We start from the raw sequence: 18,966 nt of genomic DNA on the forward strand, positions 1-18,966 counted from the left end.
GTGATGTTCGTGCGCGGTGGAAACACACCCTCCGGGCTGAGCAGCGCGTCACGGAACGTGTTGCCGGTGACGACGATGTTAAGCGACCCCACAGCGGCGTACGCATTGCCCAACAGTAACAGCACGGCGCCGTCCCTCCACGTGCATCCATCGAACGTGACATTCGCCACGTCGCCCGCCATCGCCCCAATCAGCACCGTCAGGCTCATGCCGCCCCCGCTGAACGTCACGTTGCGGTAGCACAGCCACGACAGCCCGCCGCCCACAGACTGCGCAACCTCGGGGTACACCAAGTCGCTGATGCACTCACCAACCGGCGGTGGTGGCGGCGTGGGTGTTGCTGGTGGTAGCGGTGGCGGTGGCGGGCCAGCAGGCACAGGCGCAGGGACGCACACATCGCCGTGCCCTCCAGCAGCGCACTGGCACTTGCAGTCACTGACCGCCGTAGTCAGCGGAGCAAAGCAGTCGCCATCCTTCGTGCACTCCCCGCACACAGCAACCGTCGTCACGTTGGTGATGCCGTGGAGCTCCAGTTCTTCCGCCGTCGTCACCTCCCGTCCCGCGACCGTCAGACACCCAGCAACAAACCGGTAGCCGGCGTCAGCCCGAGATAGCAGGGACACCGGCAACCCCGTCGAGCCCATCTTGCAGCCCGTCAGCGTCAGCACACTACTGCCGTCGATGCTCACAAAAGCGGAATCAGTGCCGTATATCATTGCACCCAAACCCACGTCGTTGTCACGCCAATCCAACCAGCTTGACTGCTGAACGGTCCACAAGTTGTCGTTACAGATGGCGTAGCGCACGGAGCCGCTGTTCCCCACCACGCGCAACACGCTGTGATCCGACACGCTGAATCCGTGGCGCAGATAAAGAAGGCTTGCCCCAAAGGCCATTGTATTGTTGAGCAGCGCAAAAACAGAGTGATCGTGGACACTGAGGATATGCATGTACAACAGATGCATGTATTCCTCGAAGCTGCAGTACCGCACATAGAGCGAGCTGCCACGCACCAGCTTTAACGCTCCTGTCGAGTAAAAACCAAACCCGCGATAACTCGACCCATGCACCTTGAATTTACTGGCCAACAGCGAGGACGCACTCAAGACAACTTCGTGCAGCATCACAACACTCAGCATGTTGCTCATAATGTCCGGCAGCTGGACGACAGAAGACTGCACCGCATCTATCTCCGTGACGGCAATGTCGCAGTACTGCGGGAGAGCACGCATAAAAGCAACGGTGGAGGAACGCATCACTGTCTGGCTCACGCGGATCAGGACGCCAGATGACTCCGCCGCCTCAGCACCACCAACAAACTGCAGCGCGGCACCGCCACAGAATGTGCACCCAGTGAAAGTGATGTTGATGGGGAGATGCAGCGGCATACTGTTGAGGAAAAACGTCAACACAGCACCCACGCCGCTGAATGTCACATCCACGTAGCAGTGGTGCGTCTTCCACATCTTCAGCGTGAGGCTCGTCAGTGTCTGGTTCACCACGCAGCTCGTGTCGCCGTCGACGGCTCTCTCCGGCAAGGGCGGCACGACCGTGTCGGGCACCTCGAGGGGAAGACACGACGCGCCATGCCATCCGACCCTGCAGCTGCACGAGCACGAGCTGCGGTCCACCGACTCCGTCCCGGGCATGTAGCACGCCGCGTCGTCGTTGCACGTGCCACACCTGAAAATCACCACTTCCTCCGGAAACACATCGTCGTACGACACCTCCTCATCGCCGTGCAGGTTGCACCCAACCACAAATTGCGCGGGCGACGCCACAATCGTGTTCGGTGGAAGAAGTTTGGCAAAGACTGCACTTCCCTCCACCTGACGGTTGTTTGCAAGCGCCACGGTGGTGCCACTGTCTGACAGCCGAATTTTGTGCTCGGGACGCGATATACTTATTATTGAGGCTGCACTTACGTTGTTGTCCGTCACACGCCACTGCGCACCGCCCTCGAGGGTCACCGAGCCAGACAAATACACCAGCGCAGGATCAAAAAATTCAGTACCGCCAGCGAAGGTGCAATCCGCCACTCTCAGCAGCCCCGCGGAGCTCACGGTGGTATCCCCAAAAAGAATAACGCCATTGACCGAGCTCATCGTGTTGTTCTCCACGTCAATGTAGCCGCCGTTCTTCACTCCAACGGCATTAACGCAAACAGATGATTCCACACCCTCATCTTCCTCCGTTGTCCTCAGCGTATTTCCCTTCACAATGATCCCGCCACCATCAACGACAGCAACAATGGTGAAACAAATTGCGTACCGATTCCCCTCGATGCGGTTGTCAAGTAGCAGCAGCGTCGAGTTCGCACCGAGAAAAAACTTCACAAAGGAAATGGCGTGGCTCGACGTCGTCACAAGCGTGCTGCCCACCACCAGTATCTGCGAGCTCGCACCAAAATCACCCTCAAACTCCAATGCACCAGGATCCAATACCAAGGATGTCACGTTCACGTGCACTCTCGCACCACTTCCCTTGATCGACAGGCCTATGAGGACGCACTGCAGCAGCGTGATGTTGAGTGTTTGTTCTGGCGCGTCGAAGCTCCACAGGTCCAGCACAATCGCATCAGTAAAGGTCACGTTGACGAAGCACAGACCACGCACACCGGGACCAGGATATTCCACGGAGCTGATGCTGCCACCGTGCACGCAGCGGACCTCCGTGTCCTTCGCGTCGGGGAGCGGGAGCGGCCCAAGGCCGTCCGGAACCGCTGCTGGCAGGCACGTGTCACCGTAGCCGCCAGCAGCGCACACACACTCACAGCCGCTGATGCTGCTCGTCCTCGCTGCAAAGCACACGGAGTCCACGGTGCACGCGCCACAGTCCAACACCGTCACGGGTGCTCCAATATTGAGGTCTTCTCCGTAATTCGTCACAGGAGAGCCCATTGCCTCGTTGCACACGCCGTAGATGGTCGGGCGCGTGTCGGATGGCGGTGACCAGTTGCTTGTCATACTTACACTTGTTGACAAGTACGAGCCGTACGTCAAGTTGTTGTAAAGTATCGACCACACACTCCGATCGCAAAATGCAACGCCGTAGTAGGCAGCCACGTACACAACGTAGGCGGTGCGAAACTCGTTGTCGCGGTGCACCAGCCAGCTGCCGCCAGTCACAGTCAGCGTGTTTGCCATGAGCATGGCGAAGCCAAGACGGAAAGTGCTGGACACAACCTGCAGCACGCTGCCGCCATCCAAAACAACACCCTTGAACACGCACGAGCCCTTGTGGAATTCGGTGCTCGGCGCACTCCACGAGCTGTTCTGTATGGAGAACACGGAGCCGCTGCCAACACGCAGTTCCGACGCAAGAGCGTAAATCACGTGCGTCCGCGACAGGACAGCGCAGTTGTCCATGTAAAAGACGCTGGACTTGTTCACGACGAGGCTGCGCTCCACGAGGATCGCAGCGCACAATTCCCCGCCACACACCAGCGTCGACCGCGTCATGACAAACCGCGTCGACAGAAGCCGGACACCGTCCAGGACAAGCACGGGGCCGTACCGGGATCCCGCACGGCCAGGAGTCACCGGCACGTACTGCGACCCGCCAACCGTCGCGCGCAGCGTTGAGTTCGCCAGCAGTATACTCGAGTGCAGCGGTATCGCGCCATGCAGCACAATCGTGCCCTCCAGTGAAGTCACATTCGTCATGTTGACGAGGGCGTGAGGTTTCGAAAGCGCCGTGCTCTCGCTGAGGCCGCCAATCCGCAGCTGCGACCCGCCCGCAAGCACGCAGTCGCGCAGCGTCACGTTCAGCGCGTCAGCGAACGCATCCATCGAGCGCAGGTCCACCGCCACAGTGATCGGCCCGCTGAACACCACCGAGTCGAAGCACGCCGTCGCCTGCCCACCGCCAACCGTCACCGACTCCGTCAGCGTCACGCCACTCACGCAGCCCTGCGCACCGCCACCACCGCCGCCGGCCCTCGCAGGCGGCACGTCGAACGGCATGCACGCGTCGCCCACACCGCCGGCACGGCAGCTGCACACGCAGTCGGAGAACGACGCAGTCAGCACATCGAAGCACGCCAGCGCAGCCGCACAGCCGTCGCACGGCACCACGCTCACGGAGGGCAGGCCGGCCATGCGATAGTCTCCGCTGCTCTGCAGCACCCGGCCGCCGGCACGGTTGCACTGCACCCACACGACGCCGCTCGTGATCGTCGGCCCGGAGACGAGCGTCGCGCCGGCGGCAGTGCAGCGCGCAATCGACACAGCGCCGCCGCTCAGCGTCACCCCCGACAGCGACGCCACAGACGACGCCTCGCCCACCGCCCACACGTCGCGCAGCTCCATCCACCCGCCGTCACCGACCGTCCCACCGTCGCAGCGCACCAGCGACGACGCAGCAGACCCCTCGACGGCCACGAAGCGCAGCACCGAATCAAGCACCGCAAGGCGCTCTCCGAGCACAATGCCGCCGCCGCTGCTCACAACCGACACGTTCGTCACGGAGAACACCGAGTGGCTCCGCAGACTGAGGCGCGACGAGGACGCCACACGCATCGCGGACGCGGTCGGACCGCCCGACGCCTCCAGCAACACGCCGTCAAGCACCACCGCGCTCGACAGCAGGTCCACACCGCCGCCAACGTACACCGCCGACCCGCCCGCCCGCGACGACCTCAGCACAGTGTTGCTCACACGCAGCTGCGACTGCAACAGCGACGTCGCGTGCAGCACAAGCGGCGACGCCACCGCGTCCGTCAGCCCACTCAGCTGCGAGTAGCGCATCGGTCCCGCCGTCACAATCGTCGAGTCACGGACCGTCACGTTCGTGTGTGCCGGCAGGTTGTCCACAAACACAAGCGAGCAGTAGCTCCCGGACAGCCCGCTCACGCTCACCTCCAGGCTCCGGTCACTCGTCGGCTCGCCGCTGTAGCCCCGCACGTAGATCTGCGCACCGCCGTCGCACACGCAGTTCCTCATTTCAATGCGCAGCGCACCGGGAAGCATCGCAGCGACGTCGAACACCACAGCCACGCCGTTCGTGATGCACACGCCGTCCATCAGCACCGTGTCCACGGCGCGGCCAACCGTGATGGCTCTGTCCACCGTGCCGCCCCGCAGTCGCAACACCACCGCATGCACCGCAGGCATCCACGCAGCAGCAGCAGCCAGCGCCAACGCCAAAAGAAGCGCCACACGCACAGCTGCAATGGCACTGCGCCGCACACGGTGCCGGCTGCGCGGACACGCACCCACCGAAGACCACATCCACCCACCCAGACAGGTACCAATAGGGTTGTCGTGGTGTGTCGCACTCGCTCCGTCGACCGTAGCACCTTTCTAATAAATCCCTTTCTACAGATGGAGAATCCAAAAGCACAAATCCGATAGATCGCTATACCACTACTAATAATCCTAATACTGCCGCGAGCAATAACTAATACCTTGAAAAGTTAATTCTGCTGGTCAAGCCGAAATAGCTCTAACTGCACGGTCAGAGGGGAAGAAGGCAGAGGCAGCAACAACAGTAACCAAACACAGTGGCACACAGAAGCATCCGGCCACGGACAGTCCCCACCACAGCCACCGACACAAAGCCGCGCAGACGCAATCAAATCAGTGACGCCATCGCCCTCCCACCGCCCACACAGCCCCACACAGCCACCGTGCCAAGTAACAGGGTCCCGGCAAAAAAAAACATGACCATTGGCGCCGCTAGTGTGACCGATGGGTCGGCACAGCACAAGAAACAGCAAAATCAGACGCGCACGGCATACACAATGACGAAATGAAGAATAAAGAAGCACGGCGGCAGTACGCAGACACGGGGAAGAAGGGTCCACATCAATTGCACAGTCCGATTGGCTCGCAGCCGTCCGAATGATGGTCGCGCCGCTGCCGCGCGGTGCGTGTGGCCTGTGGCTGCTGTAGACTGAGAAGATGATGAGGGGGAAGAGAGATGCGGTGCGGTCCTCATCCATCTCGGTTGGTGGTTACACTAGTCACGCCATCCCCTCAGATCGCCTGCTGCAAAGACCGTCACCGTCAGCAGCGGTCGGTGCCTTCCTTCTCCACCGACGCCATCACGCGCCTCCTCCCCCAACAACACAACGGGGGAGCAGCAGCCACACGCAACTGCCACCACAGAGCGCAAGAGGAGCAACCAACTACACTGCAATACATATATCGTGTAAGTGTCTCGTCTCTGTGCCTACGACCACAAAAAAAAAAAAAAAAGCATCTGAGGGGACACACAACCACACAATAGTGCCAGACAAAAAAAACAAACAGAATGACTGCTGAAACGCAACACCGCACGGCTGCCCACGCTGTGGAAAGCCGCGGCACACATGCTGAAAAGTAAAAAGACGAGGATGTATTCGTCTTCCATTATGCATTCACTCAAAAACAAGAAAAAACTGCACGCTGCTGCGTGACCTCCAAATCGGTGTGTGTGTCTCGCCTGCAGATAAGAAATAAATAAATATGTTGCACTCCTTCCAGTCGTTTAAACACCAGGTGCCCACACATTATTTATATTCCACTGGGACACCCGGCGCGGTTTCGTGCCCCCATTCCATTCTCTCTTTTATTAGCCGGCGCCATCGGCGTGGCACACAATGCCGGGAGCGTCTCTGGTCAATCAAAAAAAAAAACACTCAGTAGATCCCGTAATTTTCGGAGGACCACAACACGGGGTGGAAAGAAGAAAACAAACAACAACCCCGCGGTGCTGGTGCTGGGGAGAGCATGCTTCCACATGGAGGAAAAGCCCTGCGCAGCAAAAAAGAATCTAAAGTAAAATAAAATGGTCAAAACAAAGTGTTCACAGAAAGTGGCAATTACTTTGAAAGAGCGCGTGGAAAGACGCATATGTTCCCGCTGGAAGCAGGAAGTCCTCACTGCGATTCCTCAGTAAAGAGCTACAAAGCCGCTTAGCCCCAGCAGCAGAAGCACCCGAGAGACGCCCCCACGCATGGAACCGTCACCGTTTCCCTTTTTTACCGTCACTTTTCCTGAGCATTTTTAGTTCACCGACACTCAGTGGGCGGTCGTACAGAAAGACGTTCGTCACCGTCACGCTGCTGTTGATGTCTCCCTCGCCTCCCCAATTTAGAGGAATGAGACTTCAGCTTCCGCGCCCCAACTGTTGGTATCGTCTCTGGGCTCCCCACAAGCCGGCCATCCACGTACACGGATGGCCTTGTTGCCGTCTTGAAGCGTCAGCGCCACCTGATATTCTCTCCCCGGCTCCCAATTGCTGTCCTTTGCTGTCTTTGTGCCGTCAAACACCGTCTCCCACGCTTTATTCATGCTGTACGGCAGCCCAATGATCTTCTTGCCGGGACCGTTCCCAGACCCGCACCCAGAAGAAAAGTACTCTTCTTCGGAACCTCATGAACGATCACCGTCGCCACAATAGTGAAATCGTAGTTCACAAAGCCGTACTGGTTATTATCCTCCCGGCCGTTCACGGGCCATGTTGTCCCGGGCCCAGACCCCGTGAATTTGAACCCATTTTTGGCCTTCGCTGCTTTTGTCGCAATTGCATTCACGCAACGGTGCTCGTCGATCCACGTGACATCGCCGGACGACGTATTGGACAAGAATCCAACCAGACCAGCCGTGGGTGTGGACGACTCGGAGAAAGAGGCATCCAGCTGCGCCCAAGTGCTGAGGACGGAGTTGATCGTCTTCAGCTCCTCCGTCAGGCGGGCAAGGGATATGCCCCGGCGCGTTCCCACAATACTCTCTCGTGAAAGGTGCAACGCACCATCCGAGTACAGCAGGGCGTTGGCAAGCGTCTCACCCATAGCATTCTCCGCAAAAAGCGGCCCAACATGGAACGTGCGGCTATTGTCCGTGACCCAAAGGCAGAGCGCCTTGTCACTTTACTCCCCCGAGGCGTACCCTCTCTGAGTGTACAGCATCACCTTCCTTCCCCCAATGGTCGCAGCGATGAGGGCTCCCACACGCAAACCTTCGTCCCAACGGACTCTTGAGTATTAAATGACCCACACGCCTGAGAGTGTCCCGATGGCCTCCGTCCACGTTGTCCCCATGTCACGCGACTCGAACACACTCTGGCCTTCAAAACATTCAGCAATCATGAGAATCTGTCCATTCGCCCATTTGGTGATGCGGGGGCCAAGGCATTCCACAGAAAAAATGCCCTCTGGGAACACCCAGTTGTTCTCCTTGTCCGTCGAATAATTGATCATGGAGAAAGGTTGATTTTTCCCGTTCCTCGCACTCAGGGAAAACACAAGCGTGTCATTCTGCATCACAATGCCTGAGCCACCAGCAGTCACAAAATCCTTCATGTGGCCTTGAGTGTGTTTGGAGATCTGTTGCAAGAAATATTTGGATTCCTCCCAGTTGATCATTCCACTCGGCTCGCCGTCCTTGGGCTGCGTGGCCACATCCTCAACCAGTTGAATAGCTGAGTCACCCGCCGCCCATTCCTCATCATCATTGTCGTACTTCTATTCACAGATTCCCGCAAGTGGAAACACCTTATTGTCCCCTGCAATGGATGCGGGCCAACAAAAAAAGCGCAAACGATCATCGCCATTCCTACTGCCAAGCACGGTGTCTGCCCTCCATTCCTTCTTGGCGATCTCAGCGACAATGGACAGCCACGTCTCCGCAGCCTTGATGTACCCAGCCACAATGTCGGAATAACGAGTCCCAAATAATTTCTCGTAATGGCCGTTATATTCTAGGAAGCCCTCAGCAAATGCAATCATTACCCCACCAACACGGACAAGTGAGGGTGAGACAAATGCATTCTTCACCCCAGTCTTACCAGTCCCATCTTTTGGCAACACCTGCGTCTTATTCGGCACAAAAATATCGACCCATTGCGGCAGCTGCACACCCCCTGGCTTGCTCTCCACAGCGTGTGCACCTCCACTGCCGCAGCACATCATAATCACGAGAAGGAGGAGCAGCGGCGCAAAAGTAAACACATACCGGGACATGTTAGGCCTCTGCGGCTCACTCTCTCTTCCTTCCCTCCTCCTTCAGCTGGATCCGGTCACGCGGTGACGGTTGTTTGTGCGGGGTGCATTGACAGCAGCAACACGTAACTGCATATAAATATGTGTGTGTGGGCGGTGTGCGTGCTGTTGGTCCTTTCAGAGTCTTCGAATTTCAAAGTAGCGATTAGCGCCTGATTTCCTAGCGTGTTTTTTTCAATAAGTGAAAAGGACAACGACAGCGGCAAAAAGACAGTACAACAGCAGTACACACCGCTACCACTCACAGCGAAACACAACATCACCATCCCCGCAGCCATTATTCACAGCACCCCTCAAAAGCATAAAAAAAATAACTTCAAAATGTGAGCAGCCTCCCAATGGAGGACCGCAGGCCACGGCCCTGCAAATAAGACAAATGAGAAAGGGCCACGTGTGAAGTGAAGGACACAAGAGTGGCACTGCAACGACACGGCGGCGTGACAACCCGTTGGGTGTATCGATGCAGAAAAGCACACCACTTGCAGGAAGAGTTGCTTCTCCCGCTGAGCAGAGAGGGAAAACAGCCCCAACGTCCCAATGATGAGGGGTCGCCTGCACCTCCTCGCGGCACCTGCAAGCTCTGCAGGCAAAAAGATGCAGGTGACGCTCTGCTGCACGAATGACGGCCGTCACATCCTTCACAATGTCAATCGCATCCTGTGGCACCACACGCCGCAGTCGATGCGCACAGTCTCCGTCTCCCTCCTTTCCCCCTCCCTGAGAACTCATCGGTGGCCGTGGCATACCCACCGACATGTCAGAAAGTAATTGTTTTTCTTCTTCCCTCGCACTACGCACAGCAGCACCGCCAAACGCAGGTCACTCCTTCTTTCGTGGATTCCCCTCAGACACGCCTCCCGCCACGTTCATCGGCTCACAGGCACACAGTCCGTAAACGCCACGCAGCCGTCCCGCACGATGCCGCCGCGCACACACCAACACGGCACCCCGCCACTCGGTGCAAGCAGTGTCTGGACACTCAAAACAGGTTGCCCCAGTCCACGACAGCCCCCTCTAAGCAGTGAGGCAGGACTCGTCGCTAACAATCAAACAATCAGCCCTTCGTCTCCTCACCCCGCCATGCACAAAGTTCTGCCTGCCCCATGCATCATCCGTGACGCCCGGACCTTCAATCAGCAGACAAGGCAGTATGCTCCCCTCCGCTCATTGAGAAGCCCATTGACAATCCTCAGCCTGTCGTCTCCATGGGCTGTGCATGAGGAGCACCACGGCAAGAATGCACAGGAGCTTATATGCAAACCTCTCAACTCATTCCATGTCAATAAGCTGTGTGGCATCATGCCTGGGCTTCACAAGAATGTCGACTTGCTCTTCTCTGAGAGGCCTCCCATAAACACCGCACGTGGTCACAGTAAAGAAAAAGCAACGACTCCAATCTGGCTGTCACCCCGCGGCAAACATCAAAGCAAAATCCAACAAAATGCCGCAAATCATCACATATTTCACACAGACCATCGACAGCTTGCGCGGCAAATGCACAGCACGGAAGAAGAGCCATGCTCACTATCATACAACACACCGACACAGACAGGGTTGGGGGAAGCAGCATTAGAGCAACCTCGGCCAACCACAGAAGAGCTCGTGGGTGCTGCACCCAAAGCCATTCTTTGTGGATGCAAATGATAATAGCACCAAACAACGTGAAGCATCAGTCGGGCATCACATATGGGCCACAGACACCACCCACCCACCCATTCACTCTTCCTCCTCCCAATGGCGTGGCCCTCCTTCACCTCCACAGAGACGTTTGCCTCTCAGTCATGCGAGCCTCTAACGCAAGCACTCAAGGTGCGTTTCGGTAATCCAAAATTCAACACCTATGAAAAACGGAGGACATGCTCGCAGAGACCACGCGGCTCCTCAACGCACCCTCAAGCCCTCCTCACGACTCTTTCATGCGATGGAGAGGAATACAGGCGGCTCTCGTGTCACAGAAGACGGCCAATGGGAGCGGTTTTCACAGCGCAGAAAATGCCAAGATGTGAAACAGAAGAGAAGGGAGGAGGTTCGCAGAGGACGTCACCTGCCACGCCTGATGTGCGTCGTCTCATTTGTGCAACGGAGAAGTAATGAGACGGTTGTTGCGGTGCCTGCCCGTGCGTGCACCTCACTCCCGCGCCAATGAACGCCTCAAGGAACATCCTGCAGAGGACATGCAGCTGGCCGTGCAGACAATCCCGAGTCTCGTCAACGTTCCAGCAGCCGCTCTTTTGGCGAGGCGTCGCTCTTTTTCTTCCTTGTCTCCCGTGTGCCATCCTCGTATGAAATGAAAATGCCTTCCACGTCTGGCGTCATCAAGCACCTCCAAGTAAATTAGAAGGATTCACGGCCTCGAGAAAAAGCATCCAAAGTGGCAGTCAACGTGAACTCAGCAACGCATGTCATCTTCCGCAGCCGCGTGCATTGCAACTCCCCTCAGCCACCCATTGTTTCTTCCTTCCTTGTAGACCCAAACCGCATGGTACACTTTGATTTGCTCGGATCCTCCACAGGCTCGTGTAACCGTGTCCACCACGCCCGTGCAGCTCGTGACTGCATCACGTTTCCGCTCACCGCTGCACCACCGAATAGCGTGAAATAGGGATCCAAAACACCACATCCGCAAGGCAAACACACATGCATCGCTCCAACGAGTGCCGCTGTGAGAAATCACACGACAGCACACTATCTCTCGCTCTCCCATCAGCGACTTGCCGTCAACAACAACAACGGCATTGAGAAGCAGCCTCGAGACAATCCCTGAGAGCCGTCCCCACCTCGGCGAGCGACCCACTCCGGGAACCCGGCACTCCAGTGCCGTTCCGGTAGGGACTCCTGCCACCGCCAACCGTGTTTCCCTGTCGCGTTGACACACGGAGCCCGCTTCAAAGAAACAACAACACGCTCCATTCAAAACGTGGCTATGAGAGTGCATAGCAACAGGCGCAGGGCGCACACTCTCAGTTTCCAGTGCCGACAAAGTAAAAGAGCATCAGTGCTGACTTGCTGCAGCACGCACAGTTGTGCCTCTGTTGTCCTCCCTCGTGCTTTCCCAAATAAATCGTAATGCCCGCACTGCGGTAGCACGTGCCCCCAGACCTCGTGGTGCCACAACTGTGTCCCGGCACGACGCGGCTGGTCCGGACGCTTGTAGATGCCGTCTGCTTTGCGCCAACACAAAAACAACCCCATGAGGGAAAAAATTGCCGCCTCCAGTTCAATCCCACGGCAACGGGATACGGCCACAGCCCCGCAGCCAACACACAACGCACACCGAGCCAGTAATCACCCAAAGAGCCACGCGCAGAAGCGAGCCCTCATCCACCCATGACGCGGCGCCTCACTCCATGCGGTCACACGGAGCACACCATTTCTCCAATAGATATTATGCTTCGTCCATCCCTTAAAAATGCTTCTGTTATTGATGGGAATCAGAACACAATAGAAGAAAATGGACAATGCAGTGGTACTGCGACAGCGCCAAACACAATGATTCCCTCATACCGGGGCAATTCTCCAATTATGCCTCATATTTACACACACAATCAACATACTATATAAAAACCACCCAATGTTTTTCACCAGAAACCAAACAACCCCACTCCCTCCCTAATTTCTTCTGTCACTGTTATGTTCGATAGCGTTGGACATTTTTGACACCTTTTTGTAAAACTGTCACCTGGTGCTGGTGCACCTGCACCGCATGCACACACAAGTATCCAAAAATAAATAAATCCCACAATATTTCTTTACCAAAAGTCAAAACTACCCCTTTCCCCAATTTGTTTTCCTATTTCGACGGTTCTTCCATACTTCGGAGAGCTTCGTCCCTTCAAAAGTCTCCGGATGATATTGACACTTGGTACTGGTGCACCTCTTCTTTCCAGAACGTCGCAATTTTTTGTTTTTCCTTCTTGCTCACATTATCGGGATTGACGACATCACATCTCTGCCAGCCAGTTAGCGGCTTGTTGTCTTTGTGCTGCACATAAATAATCTCCCACGACAGTTGTCGGGATAATTTCCCCCAACCATTAAAATATGCCGCCAGGCACTCAGTGAACTGCCGCACAGTGCTGGCGGTGGTGTGATGCGCACCCGCCGTATTCATCCGCAGCCCAACCAGCGTCATTGGATTTGAGTCCAAAAAGAAAAAGCCGTCCACCAGCGGAAAGTTTTGAGCCTCCGGTTTGTACAGCACCCGAAACTCTATATTAATCTTCCCCTCAAGATCTTTCAGTAACGGTAAAAGACAGGGCTTGAGAGGGCGCTCATGTGGATACGCTCTCAACGCACAGAGACGTAGTCGAGCATTTGCTGTTATTTTCATCTCCGTGAGTTTCGGTATTATTGCATTTACAAAGTCCTCACTTAAAAATGCAAACGAGGAATGATCTTCAAGGGCTTTTGATATGAGATCGTCCTTGATGGCCAATATGAGTAAATTAAAATCATTCGGCGCCATTAACTTCGCCAACTTACATAACGCTCATTCCGCAAGGTGAGAAGAAATCAGTGCATTTAAAGTCAATTCGGAATTTTCTTTTCCTCGTACTCGTACGACCTTTACAAGTTTGTGAGAGACGTGGCTACCATCACACATTTTATTAGTCCCCAAAACAAAGTAATAGTCGGTATCCGGCAAGGTCATTTTATCAACTATACTTCTGCACGTGTCAATCCAGCCATTGTATGGTCTCTTATCAAAGATGTAGCGAAGAAGCGGTCCCACTTTATCCATTCGACCTTCCACCTCCTTCATGTACTTCGCTTGCACAGTTGGCTCATTGCGCTTCATACAAACGCACATCGCCTTTACATCGTCTTTCTCAGGACAATTCATTACGATTCGTAAGGATCTACTTTGTTCCTCCCATCCGCTGAAGTTGCCCTCGTTCGGTGTTGTCACCACAATCATGCCCCATTCACTGGGAGGCAAACCAGCAGGCGGATTACGACCCTCGTTTGCAATGTCGTAAATAATATACCCCTTAAGCCCACGCCGAGATAGACCTTTCACAATAGTCGTGATTCTGGTCCCTTCCTCGTATTTTGACACCCTTTTTGTTGTCTTGTCAAACAGGGATAACTCATCCGCAATAACGTACGCAACCATTTGCAGTCGCTCCGCATCGTATTGTAGCAGCTGGTAAAGGAGGTAAGAACCGGCATTCATCGACTTCCCAATCCCGGGCGTCCCAATCAACACATGCCGCTTGGGCTCAAAATAAGTCCCATGGTGAGTGCTGAACCATTCAGTTGGATCATTCTTGACGATCTGCCACACTCGCTCCACCTCACAGTCCAAATAGCAGTCACAAGTATCCTGTCTTTCATTTTTCCACGTGTACGGCCATCCCTTGTCCGAGGTGAGCACCATCAGCCTGAGGCGTGCTGCACCGGATTGCTCCTCACCGTCATCCTTTTCGAGGGTTCGGCCAACTACCCTGTACGTCCATGACTGCGGTGGTTTCCCCTCCCTCACTTCCATTCTCGTCCCCTCGCCACCAGGAACTTCCACGACATGGTGCCAACTCGCATTGTACACAGACTCGTAGCATCCCTTCAGCACGTACATCCTTCAGCCACCTTCGTTGAATTCCGCGCCTGAGAAAAGACTATTTATTGTTCTCTTCTGCGTGAGAATCGATTATATACCTGTTTTCGTAGTTGGATTGAGTTAAAGCCGAACACTAACCACCAAGCAAAAAAAGGAATAAGAGTAAGAGACAAGGGTCACAGGCATGACTGACAGCCTCAGCAAGAGAGTCATCCACACGGTGTGTGATGCACACCACATGCACGAGGACAAACACAACGACGGCAAGTGGGTGCCATCCACCCAGCACAGTGTTGGAGAGAGCCAACAATAACAACAATGTGGTGAGCGCGGAGGGTTCGTCCACGCATTCCGCTCGCCACGGTCCCGCACCCCTGTGGCACCGCCGTCACCGCACACACTCTCCAGGAGGAGGTGGGCACATAAACCCTGAAAGAAGCACACAAAAGTGGGAGAAGAATTCGGTGCAGCAACGGCCACATGCAGGGAGTACAAATCATACACACCACAACAGCGATGCATCACGGTAATCCCCCACACAACAGAAAAGAGTGCAATTTGCATGCTTTATGGAAAATATCTGCAATGCGCGTGTCACAAAAGAGTGCCGTGACGCTGCCTTTCATATTGCATTCGCCATTCACGTATCACTTGGAAGTACGCAGCCACCACTCCTCCGTTCCGCTCCCCGTGCTGCTCGTGTCGCTTCACTGGAGGAAGTTGTCACCGCACATCCCCATCACCGTGCATTGTAGAATAAAAATCGACCACACCGCATGGGTGCGGTGCCACCCCGCCAATAAATCCCAAGAAATTCCCCGCTGCCTCGTGTGGCACAGACGGCAGTCTCATTATGCCTGCGAAAGGCTTTTTTTTCCAAACAAGAACGCGGCCCCACCACACGCCCGTAAAAACGTTTGGTCCGTCGCACGCAAAGGAGTTGAGCGGGAGAACAGCAGGAAAGACAACACAGGCAGCCATGAGCAGCCCGCACACGCCAACACTCCGCTGCCCCGCATATCACCAAAAATAAAAATACCAAAGAAACTTGTCACATCCCAAATACAAATCGCAGGTGCGGTTGCAGCACACACTCCCACCTCCTGGGCGTGTGCGGCCCCTCGCTGCTCGGCGCTCTAAGTGGGATCAACAAAAGCGCCAATTCGGGAGCATTCGACCACCGCCACAGCAGTCACGCTCTCCATTTCTCACAAAGGTGAAGGCTTGCAGTGGCACAGCGGACGGCGGCATGCACAGTTGCAGGGTAATGAACTGCCGCGGGAATCACGCAACGGCGATGCGCCCCTCCTTTGGGCCTCCCAACAAAAAACATGTGTCGCGCAGTCCCCGTGAGCAACACACATTGAACCGTATTCAGCTCCACTACTGTGGCCATCCGCACACACAGCATGAGTGCGACAACGCAGGCAAGGAAGCACGGAATAACACCACGCATCTCTCCAATAAAGGTCATGCGGTGTCCGTGCTGCCTTCAACAATAATTCCACCTCACATCACCCCTCTGCATATCTGCAGCAAAAAGGCCCACACGGTGTACACTACATTAGAGGTTCCTAAAGCGCAAAACCGGATCATCAGAGTGCTGCCCTCTTCTCAATGTTGAGTAGAATCTCTCTGCTCTTTGTCGCCGCCAGCCTGCGGTATTATGGAGGGGCATTGCGTTCTCGGCATATCTCTCCCTTTCCCTCGTTGTCCCTAGGCCGCAAATGAAGTGACGTCCCACAAGTGATTTTGACCGTTCTGAAGAACGTGACGTATCAGACTCACTGAAACTGTGTGCGTGTGTGTTATTACGGGCGAGCGACACGATGCTCTCGCACATCCATGTATTCCGATCCTGCGCAACACCATATTTGGCGGTGCTGAAAAAGATGGAAACCAAACACGCACAAATCGCACAATGAATGCCTCTGAAGAACAAACTCCCCATTAACGTCAACACAGACACAGTGACCGAAAAAATTAACAAAAGAAAAACAACCTCTGCGCGCCCTCCCGCAAGAAGGTGAAGACACACACGCTTGTCCCCTTGGCTTCACCCCAACTCCTCAAAAGTTGATAGGTCCATGGCACGAGGAATCACGCTACTCCTGCCTCGCTCCCTGTCACAAGGCATGGCATTGCGTATATCCAGTGCATCTGCATCACCCACATACGTCCCTTTGGGGCATTCGCCTCGGTAGTCACCAAACACGCGCCGCTAGAAAGTGTACTCCCAGTCTATGCTGCTTCTCCTGAGCGACCTTGCTGCCTTGCCGCACAAACAAGTCCACAATTTACGCATTATGACTGCAGACACGTGCCCGTGGGAATCCCCGCCCTTTCCCTCAGCATTGCCAAGGGCGTACGCCATACAAATGCCGGTCATAGGGAGACACACACAGACGCTGATACCCGTGACAGTGCGTGAAATACTCGCCGCAGAATGAGGTGCCGCAGGTCTCCGCTCACTGATCCAGATTGACCACGCTGAAGCCCACGATTCCCGTGGGTTTGGCATCCCGATGGGTCGCCGTGGTTCGTTGACTCCCATGATGGAGGAGTGCCAAGCAAGCAAGAACCAAAAGCCTGTACACTCTGTGGAGTCAAAAAGATAAAAAAACACGGGCTGGCGCGAGCACAGCTAAGCGCCATGGGAGAAACATCTCAGCTCATCCCATGGAAAACACTTCACCAACGTCACTGCAACATTGGCCTCTTGCTTCGTGGGTGTGTCACTTCTCTCTTCACTCCGTGCCAGCCTCCGTCCAATTCCCCGCCCAGCAGTACTACACGTCACACGGCGCTGCCTCCGCACAATCACACTTCGCGGCCAATCATCGTGACGCGCCTCCAACTGCAGTCGCATCCAACCTCAAAAGCCCTCGCACCCTCTTCCGCCCTCCTGTGTGTCGAGAGAAGACGCCTCTCTCGCGGTCTTCGCGTCCTCCCCAATAAAGCTCTGCAGTTGTGCCCAAACATCACCGGGTCTCTTGCCAAGAAGGAAACCGTGTGCGACGTGACCAATGTGGGCATACACAAATTTAAAAACCGGTTTATAGGCTCTCTGGAGTGCCCTGCGTGCGCCCGCATGTACGATGGGAACACACACGGTGCGAGTCGGGCGAGACCATCGTTCCAGCTCGCATCTCCGCCAGGTGACTCGTTGACGGCTCCATCCCGCTTCACGACAAGTCGAATAACAGTGCACACGTAAGTGGCTGTGCGTTGCATTCACATGTGGTTCCCTTTTTGGGTCCAACGTCGTCAGGTGGTGGAAAGAGACGAGTCGTATTATCATTCTTCCATTTGCTGCTGCTGCCGCCTCATTTCCCGTAAAGAGCCACTGATCCCTCTCTCTTTGGCGATAAAGGGTCCTCACGCATGGGATGCATCCTGCCTCGTGTGGCATGAGGAACAGCAGAGAGTCCCCAACGTTGCCAATGCGGGATTGACCGTCCAGTGCGGTGAATACAACACGCTGGATCTGTCGGAGGATCGTCGTGCACACTTCAGTCGGCCCGTGGCGGATACAATCCTCGGGCAGCCACGCCTGTACAGAACAGAACATCCTTTTGGAGAACGCCGAGCAGCTCCACCGAAGTGTCGGAAAAACTCACAAAAAGAGGTCCGGTCAACCTGCGGCACATTACCGTGCAACTTTAATATCTTGAAATCGAAAAGAGCGTTTCTACCTGAGAGCGTTCGCCCCATCATTATCATCATCACTGCCCAAATCATCTCAACAGGCAGCAATGGCATCGCTCTCGTATTGCTCATGCCCATTGGCCTCCTCCACCCGCCGCATCACGTCCGTATGAATAAAGTCTCGTCATGCACAGCGATGCGCCCTCTCGTTTCAGATAAATACCAATATTTTATAGTCACCAAGGTAGCAGTTCAGTTCCCCCTCCACAGGCACACCTCATAGAGGACGTCCTTCTGTTCCCTTTGCCGAATCAACGCACCGCACCCAGTGGATAAGCCCTGGTAGTTTCACCAAAAAACAAGTGTTCGATTCCCACAGTAGCGAATACTCTGTGTGATATGGAACGCACAGTTTGTTGTGCTAGTACACCGCCTCGACGGCCGCCTCGCAATGGTGCAAAGGTGTCATTGCCCCTGCCTGGGTGAGGCCTAAGCCCCACATTACACGCACACAGAGAAGCACACGGCGCATTTGAAAATATATTAATATTTTTTCACGGCACATCTATGGGAAGGAGCACCACCCCCGTATGCATGTTGGCAAAGCAATGGTCCCACAACGGCGGTGCTAAAAAAACGCATCCAGAAACAGAGGAAAGAGAAGAATGGTGTGGAACACCCACAAGAAATGATGGATAGCCCACTTAAAACCGGCAGCAAAGAACAGGAAAAAAGCAGCAGCAGCAGTAGTAGTAGTACTGGTGATGATCAT

At 55.2% G+C, this 18,966-nt stretch overlaps 1 protein-coding gene and 4 pseudogenes across 1 annotated transcript, besides 4 other annotated features; all 5 read right to left on the reverse strand.

Moving 5' to 3' along the window:
* On the reverse strand, window positions 1-5,231 carry Tc00.1047053505937.29 (dispersed gene family protein 1 (DGF-1), putative; the record flags this gene model as incomplete). The annotated part of the gene is made up of 1 exon (XM_804327.1): window positions 1-5,231. A coding segment is annotated over one exon (5,231 nt), but the record flags the coding sequence as incomplete, so codon positions are not given.
* Window positions 1-13,135: a sequence feature (areas not merged during assembly with more than two copies in the genome that could not be assigned to a particular haplotype).
* Window positions 316-365: a microsatellite.
* On the reverse strand, window positions 6,806-9,061 carry Tc00.1047053505937.70 (annotated as a pseudogene).
* On the reverse strand, window positions 12,819-14,564 carry Tc00.1047053505937.80 (annotated as a pseudogene).
* Window positions 13,136-14,555: a sequence feature (heterozygous, Esmeraldo-like haplotype).
* Window positions 14,556-18,966: a sequence feature (areas not merged during assembly with more than two copies in the genome that could not be assigned to a particular haplotype).
* Window positions 16,603-17,100, reverse strand: Tc00.1047053505937.106 (annotated as a pseudogene).
* On the reverse strand, window positions 17,247-18,260 carry Tc00.1047053505937.132 (annotated as a pseudogene).

The sequence above is a fragment of the Trypanosoma cruzi genome, genomic scaffold, assembly GCF_000209065.1.
Source record: "Trypanosoma cruzi strain CL Brener 1047053515919 genomic scaffold, whole genome shotgun sequence".
Lineage (NCBI taxonomy): Eukaryota > Euglenozoa > Kinetoplastea > Trypanosomatida > Trypanosomatidae > Trypanosoma > Trypanosoma cruzi.